The sequence below is a fragment of the Malus domestica genome, chromosome 10 (genome assembly GCF_042453785.1).
Source record: "Malus domestica chromosome 10, GDT2T_hap1".
NCBI classification, from domain to species: domain Eukaryota; kingdom Viridiplantae; phylum Streptophyta; class Magnoliopsida; order Rosales; family Rosaceae; genus Malus; species Malus domestica.
The window spans coordinates 24954991-24962915 of NC_091670.1; the positions used below are offsets into that span (position 1 = coordinate 24954991).

General features: G+C 38.1%; 1 protein-coding gene across 1 annotated transcript; it reads right to left on the minus strand.

Moving 5' to 3' along the window:
• Nucleotides 1–5564: 5564 nt before the first annotated feature.
• Nucleotides 5565–6602, minus strand: LOC139188633 (uncharacterized). The gene is made up of 3 exons (XM_070806262.1): nucleotides 6362–6602; nucleotides 6063–6124; nucleotides 5565–5957 (listed from the first exon to the last, which is right to left on the minus strand). The coding sequence occupies exons 1-3, from the start codon at nucleotides 6600–6602 to the stop codon at nucleotides 5565–5567; spliced, it is 696 nt and encodes a 231-aa protein (XP_070662363.1).
• Nucleotides 6603–7925: the final 1323 nt, after the last annotated feature.

Consider the following 7925-nt stretch of genomic DNA (forward strand, 5'->3'; position numbering starts at 1 on the left):
TTACGATTTTGTGATATTTATCTTCATTTATAAACGAAAAATCTTAAATTCAATTCTCGCTAAAACAAATTTGAACCATATTATTGCTGAGATTTAGTCTACTTTCTTATTCTCTTAATGTAAATAATATTATTTGTTAAATAATAATAAAATAACACTAAGGCAATGATTGATTTGAGAGATTGATGTGAATCGAATAGTATGGTAACGGAACACAAGTAGAGGACAAGGAATCCACAAGTGGGAAAATGATCATCGCCAGATTATTTTTCTAGAGATCTTAAGGATCTTGTGATCATGATCGTTTATCGTATATTATATGGTCAGAAATCATTTTAAAATTTAAAATTTAAAATTAAATATAAATAATACCTAACGAAAATTGATTGTACGATGTACGATAAACGATCACGTTCATGAAATCTATAGGATCCCCAAAAAAAAATCCGGTTAAGATCCTTTTCCCACAAGCGTAAGTGTAGTTCCAGCATGCAGGGCTTTCGGCTTGCCTTTTTTCTTCCCTTTCTTTGAGTTCCTTCATTTTAATTTTATTTTATTTTTTTGCTTTTCTAAACAGAAAATATTTTACTCTTACCTTCTACCTGTTATCAGTATCAGAATCAGGGCCCGCCCTCAGCAAAGTAGTCGCACAGGAAGGTGCGGCTGGATCACCTCTTTTTTAGGATAAGCTAATGTTTGTTAAGTATTTTGATTTGATATTACTTCATATCTAAAAAGAAACGAGTTACATCTAAGTTAAACTTGGAGATGATAATCTTCTTTTGTTTTTCAACGGTGAAGTAAGACTAAGCTCATGAGCTTATTATACTAGGTCAGAACAAGTTGATAGGATCCCTTTTTAGGGTAGCCGGAGTAGACGGGCCACTTAGGGTCTTCACTTTCGAGGGGCTTCAATTTTTTTTATTATATAGGAGTTTATATAAAAATTAATATTACAAACTTTGTGTTCGTTCAAATAAGAAGTTTACAGACTTTTGAGTCATTGATTCTTGTGCGTAGAATTTTGTTAGCCACACAAGTCACAGTTGATTTTGCAAAAATAAGTTTTTCAAAAATTGAAGTTGATGAAATCTTAGCTTCGATCAACTATGCTACAAGAAAGATTGGATGGGTTAGCTATTTTATCAATTGAAAAGAATTGGTTGAAAACTTAGATTATGTACTCAAAATTAGCACATGCGTCTAAAAATGCAAGATGTATAAAATTGAAGTAATGTTTGTGTATCTTTCTTCTTTTTTTATGTTAATTTATTTGATATTGATGTAGAAATAGACATTTCATGTATTTAGCGAGTTCGTTTTATAGATATCAATGTATAAAGGATAGAGGTCAGATAATTCTAAAGCCCCACTTCGAATGCACGCCTATGGCCCCAAATTCTCATAGACAGGCTTGACCAAAATTAGCATTGGTTACACAAACTGCAGTTTTTTTTTTTTTAACAAACGATATTATCTACACTAAAAGGCTGAGGGAGTAGGGCCACACAATAGACTAGCAATAATGAAGTTCAAATTTGCCTTTGGCAAGAATTGAACCTAAGACCTCTCACTTACAAGTGAAGAGGTATATCACTATACTGTAGTACTAAGTAGCTACAAATTGCAATTTAACAAGTGCATATATTCTTTTCTTCTTTGTGTCTGTTTTTATAAGTAATTTGTGCACGAATGAGACTATAATTTGCGAGTCATTATAATGACTTGTAATTGGTAAGAAATGAGTTTTTTTTTTTTTTAAATTGGGTTGATTTTTTTATTTGTATTTGGTTAGTATTATTTACAATTATATCAATGGTTGAGGCATCAAATTCAACAAGTTAGGGATTTGCATAATTAAAGCCAACAAGTATTGGGTCTATTCCATGGATGGCATGTCAAAGTTACCAACAATTTGAAAGCCAGCTATGTGTGGGTCATGTAATTCCATGTGGTAGGGTACTTGTGGGTTTCAATTATTTATTGTGAAAGGCAAATTTGAAAGAAGAATCTTAACTATATTATTACTATCTTGTTGTGATACTAAGCTCAGTTCTCCACCCCTAAGTGTAGATATATCTTTTGTCGAAAAAAAGAAGAAGAAGATAATTCTATAATGACACACCCCGACCGAGGTCAAGGCATGCTGACCGTCACGTGAGAATGACGTAGCCATGTGCACAGTGCGGAAGTGATAAAGATAGCAAACATACGAATAATTAAAAAATCAAATTATTCAAGTGCACTACTAGTAGGGAGTGATAGGAATTAGTTACAACCGTAAACTCTCTTAATCAGAGCATTATAAGTCTAGGTGCAGTCCAGTAGGACAAGTACTAGTTACACAGTACCAGGAATGTCCTACTATTATTCGAATAGGTCAGAGCTGTCGAAGATCTCGAGCCACCCACAGCAATCTTACCTAAAACCTGGAAGGGCGCAAAACAGAAAACGTGAGTGGGCAAAAACAAATGTTTTACAAAATCATTTCATTTATCAACATATCTAACCCCTCGTTGTAAAACATTATAATTTTCCCAGAATCAAGATGTAAGCATATATATATCCGAAATCATCACCATTCAATTCATGTTTCACATAATCATTTTCATATGTATGCCATGCCAAAATATAACAAGTAACAATCCAGGTAATAATGATTTCACAGAAGTATGACATGTTAACCGAAACTCCTGGGTAGTCTGTACGGCTGAATTCATAAACTCAAACTCAATCTAGCCGGAGTCACTACTATGACCTATACGGCAATATACTGCACATAAGTCGGAGCCACTAAAAAGGGTCTGTACGACAAGGTTGGGTGAGATACAGTTATGCACAATTCTACGTTCTCAATATTAGCTGTACGATAATACTGTAAACACGGAAAATTCCTGAAACGAAAGAGACAAGAACAACGTGCACAAAGAAATATTTGTATTTTTTTGATGATTTTGGGTTACAATCTCTCTATATTTTGATCCTCTGATTCGATCTCTGTAAGGTATTGATTTGTGGATGTTTAATTGATCCAAGGGCCGTTGGGCTTTATCTAAGGATGAACGTTCTTCGAGGGCCGTGGACTTGATCTTGAAGGTGGATTTGAGCGGATCTTCAAAGGGGCTTTTGGGCTTGATCTTTGAAGAACAGTGATGAACGGATCTCCAAGGGCTTTTGGGCTTGATCTAAGGATGAACGTTCTTCAAGGGCCGTGGACTTGATCTTGAAGGTGGATTTGAGCGGATCTTCAAATGGGCTTTTGGGCTTGATCTTTGAAGAACAGTGTTGAACGGATCTCCAAGGGCTTTTGGGCTTGATCTTGAAGAACGGTTGGACGTGTGGATTTGTTGATGTTGTTGATCAAGGGGCCGTCGGGGCTTGATCTTAGAAGAACGATGAACGAAGAACGAAGAACACTTTCTTCAAGGGTCGTCGAGGCTTGATCTTGAATTTGGTGGAAGTTCTTCAAGGGGCCGTCGGGGCTTGATCTTGAAGGTGGATGATTGTTGATCCAAGGGGCCGTCGGGGCTTGATCTTGGAAGAATGATGAACGAAGAACGAAGAACGAAGAACACTTTCTTCAAGGGCCGTCGGGGCTTGATCTTGAAGGTGGATGATTGTTGAAGAACGAAAAGGGCTTTCTTGATCCTTCGGGATTTGCTTGAGAGCTTCAGAGTTTCAGAGCTTCAGAGCTTCAAGGTGTAATATCAATTCCCCCTAAATGAATGAAATTGGCTTGTATTTATAGAATTTTCCAAGGCCTAATTTTGAATATAATATCCCAGATGAAATAAGTCGTTTCTGCCAGGTGTTGACACGTGTCCTATTTGATGACTTTTCCAACTCATTTCAATTTTCGTTGAGTCACACGCTACGTGTAAAATTTATGTAATACATGAACGTTGACACTTTGATTTATCGGTCAACATTTATTTACCGAAATTTCGATGTCTACAAATACGTTAGTCACCTACGAGTTAGAACCACCTATAATAGTCTGTACGACAAGACTGTGCACCTAATTGGATCCAATGTGAGCGTATGGTGTGGGAGGTGACATAATTTACAGGCATGCGCCAACTCTCTCTGGCTAAATCGCAATCACCCGAGGTTCAGGTTTATGAGCTCATCGTTTCTCAATCACATCTCATATATCCAACCAAACATGTTCATCATAATACTCAATTCTTCAAATAAAGTTATATCTCATTTATTTCATGTCATATATTGTATGGTTGCACCTAACATTTCGTTAGGCTGCCTACGTACCCTAAACAGGGATCAAGCCGTTCGTAGTTCACATATACCAAACATAACTCACCTAAACTTACATGTGCCTCCACAGCACCACAATTATATATATATATATATATGCAAATATGAAATGTATATTAAGAAAATAAAGGCATTTAGCATATTATTTCAAGGCATACTTTCAAATGAAACACATTTCTGGGAAATATATCAAGTATATAATTATATACTGAAAACAAAAGCCCACTCACTGGTATGTCGACAGGTCGTAGCCCCCGAGTCGCCCCTGGATACGCTCGTCCTCGGGATAAGTCTCATCTATATGCGAATTAACTATAAAAACGTTATTTTAAAGCACATAGGCAAAACTAGCTAATAACTTCTCATACATTGCTCAATTTGGGGATTTGAATATACCACAGTGATCTACTCGACGTCGCAGACGTCGAGATATTTTTAAAATAATTTTCCTAGGGTCCACGCGCCCTCACGCGACGGGGAGGCCACCGTGCCACACGCCCCCCACGTGCATCATCTTCTTCATCCAAATGCCGGAAAACTCACCGGTGCCGGAAAACTAGGCAACCTTGTAATCGACGATTTCTCACTCGTTTCTACACCATTTTTCATGAAATTTTCACCAGAACTTCAAAAATTTCAAGAGGAAGAAGACTATACCTTTTAAAACTTCCAAATCCTTCGAAAACTCGTCTAGACAATTTCACCAAAACCGGCCAACTTCGAGCTGAGGTTTCCCGACGTCCACACAAGTTAAACGGACATTTCCAAGCTTCGTGGGAACCTTCTTAAGCTCGCTGTGAGTTTGAATTGTCCTAAAAATCAACCATTACAAAGTTCATGAATAGTGCTCAACTTGGAGCTTGAGATTTCAGCGTGATAACGGACGAGTTCTTACCTGAAATGGGTACCAGTGTGTTCCTCTGGTTTCCAGGAGTGTAATGGTAACTTCCAACCTCTCGATCTGTGTCTGGATGTTCGAGTATGGGTGTGTCCGTACGAAATAGGAGAGAGCGAGAGAGAGTACGGGAGAGAGAGAAGGAAAATGAGTGGTCCAATTCTACCCAATCATAACTAAGAGAGCATTTGTTTCCATTGGTCCCAATTTTTTAGGAAATTATGAAATTGGGCCAATACCTTAGTTGAAAATGCAATTGTACCCCAACGCTCAAGGGTAATTTCGTCAATTCACATCAACGATAACAATGATTTCGAGACGGACTGCCACAATCTACCAACCTTACAAAAATTTCGTCATCGAAATTTATACAATCATAACAATCCTTTAATACTCATAGAACAATCGAGGATACAAGTCTTTCATCCGTTCCTCTGTCTCCCAAGTAACTTCCTTCATCGAGTGATCTCCACAAAACTTTAACCAAGTGCACGGTGTTATTTCTCAGAACATTTTCCTTCCAATCCAAAATCGTCACTGGCTCCTCATCATAAGTCAAGTTCGGATTGATTTCCAAAGGTTGAGGAGGAATCACATACGAAGGATCTGAAACATAATGTCGAAGCATCGAAACATGAAACACATCGTGTACCTTGGACAACTCTGGAGGCAACTCAAGCTTGTAAGCTACTTCAGCGATTCTCTCGGTGATCATATAAGGTCCAATGTACCTAGGGCTCAGCTTTCCTTTCTTTCCGAACCCAACAACACCTCTCCAAGGCAACAACTTCAAGAACACCCAATCACCCACTTTATACACTCGATCAGTGGTGTGCCTGTCTGCTAAACTCTTTTATCGATTTTGGGCCGCTTTCAGGTTAGACTTAATTACCTGAACATTTTGAGTAGTCACATCCACAATCTCAGGGCCCACTAAAACTCTTTCGCCAACCTCTGACCAACATAGAGGCGTACGACAAGATTTCCCATAACGTGCCTCAATTGGTGCCATACCAATGCTTGAATGATAACTGTTGTTGTAGGTGAATTCCATCAAATCCAAGCAATCATGCCAACTATCTCCAAACTGTAGCACTGAAGATCTCAACATATCCTATAATGTCTGAATGGTCATCTCAGATTATCCATCTATCTGAGGATGATATGCAGTACTATAAAGCAATTTCGTACCAAGAGCTTCCTGGAATGCTATCCAGAACTTGGAAATAAATCTGGGATCTTGATCCGAGATAATATTAACTGGCACACCATGGTACTTCATAATTTGTGAAATAAATAGCTTAGCTAATCGGCTTAACGAATACTTCTCCCTCACTGGAATAAAATGCGTTGACTTCATAAGCCGATCAACTACCACCCAAATGCCGTCATAACCATTCTGTGTGCGAGGAAGCTTGTACAAAAAATCCATAGTAATATTTTCCCATTTCCACTATGGAATGGGAAGTGGCTGCATCAATCCAAACGGCTTCTTCCTTTCAGCTTTAACTTGTTGGCAAATGGCACACTTACTCACATATTCGGCAATTTCTCTTTTCATACATGGCCAATGGTAAAATGGTCTAATGGTATGATACATCTTAGTGCCTCCTGGATACATCGCATATGCCGAAATATGTGCTTCATCCAAAATCTCTTTCTTTAACTCAGCATTAGTTGGCACATACATTCTGCTTTCCTGCATAAGCATACCATCAGATTCTCGAATTTCAAAATCTTTCTTTTTGCCTTGATTCATTGCTTGAATTATTTCTTGAGTCTCTTTATCAATCATCTAAGCCTCAAGCACACGGTCAATTAAAACTGGCCTAACCTAAAAAATTAGCAAGCAAGGCTTCTTCTCGATTTTCCACTCCTAGCTCCATTCCAGTGGACCTCAAATCTTCTAGGAGAGGAACATGACAATCATAATGGCATTAACCCTAGCTGGAGTCTTCCTGCTAAGTGCATCAACCACTGCATTTGCACGACCAAGATGGCACTCAATCATGCAATCATAGTCACTAAGTAACTCAATCCACCTCTGCTGTCAAAGATTAAGATATCTTTGAGTAAACAGGTACTGGAGACTCTTATGATCTGTGAAGATCTTACATTTCTCAACATAAAGATAATGTCTCAAAATCTTCAAGGCAAAGATGATAGCTGCTAACTCCAAGTCATGTGTATGGTAATTCTTCTCATGAGGTTTCAACTATCTCGAAACATAAGCAATTACCCTACCATGTTGCATCAATACGCAACCCAAACCATTTAGAGAAGCATCATTATAGACCTCATAATTACCGCTATCATCTGGAAGTGCTAGAACAGGCGTATGAGTGAGGTAATACTTCAGCTGATGGAAACTTTGTTCACATTTACTATCCCACTCAAACTTAACATCTTTTCGAGTCAACCTCGTCAGTGGTAAAGCAATCACTGAAAAATCCTTAACGAACCGTCTATAATAGCCTACTAAGCCAAGAAAACTCTGTACTTCGGTGATGGTTCGAGGTTGCTCCTAATTCTCCACAGCTGCTACTTTCTGAGAATCCACTTGAATTCGTTGAGCAAAAAAGACATGCCCCAAAAATGCCACTTGATTCAACCAAAATTCACATTTGCTAAACTTAGCATATAGTAAGTGTTCCCTCAAATTGCTCAACACCAACTTCAGATGTCTAGCATGCTCAGCCTTAGACTTAAAGTATACCAGGATATCGTCAATGAAGACAATAACAAACCTGTCCAA

Coding starts and splice junctions, on each gene's coding strand:
- LOC139188633 (XM_070806262.1), bottom strand. CDS start 6,602: ATGGATTTTTTGTACAAGCTTCCTCGCACACAGAATGGTTATGACGGC. Junction 6,125..6,361: donor AGCATTCCAGGAAGCTCTTG/GTACGAAATTGC, acceptor TATGTTGGTCAG/AGGTTGGCGAAAGAGTTTTA. Junction 5,958..6,062: donor TGACTACTCAAAATGTTCAG/GTAATTAAGTCT, acceptor GTGTTCTTGAAG/TTGTTGCCTTGGAGAGGTGT.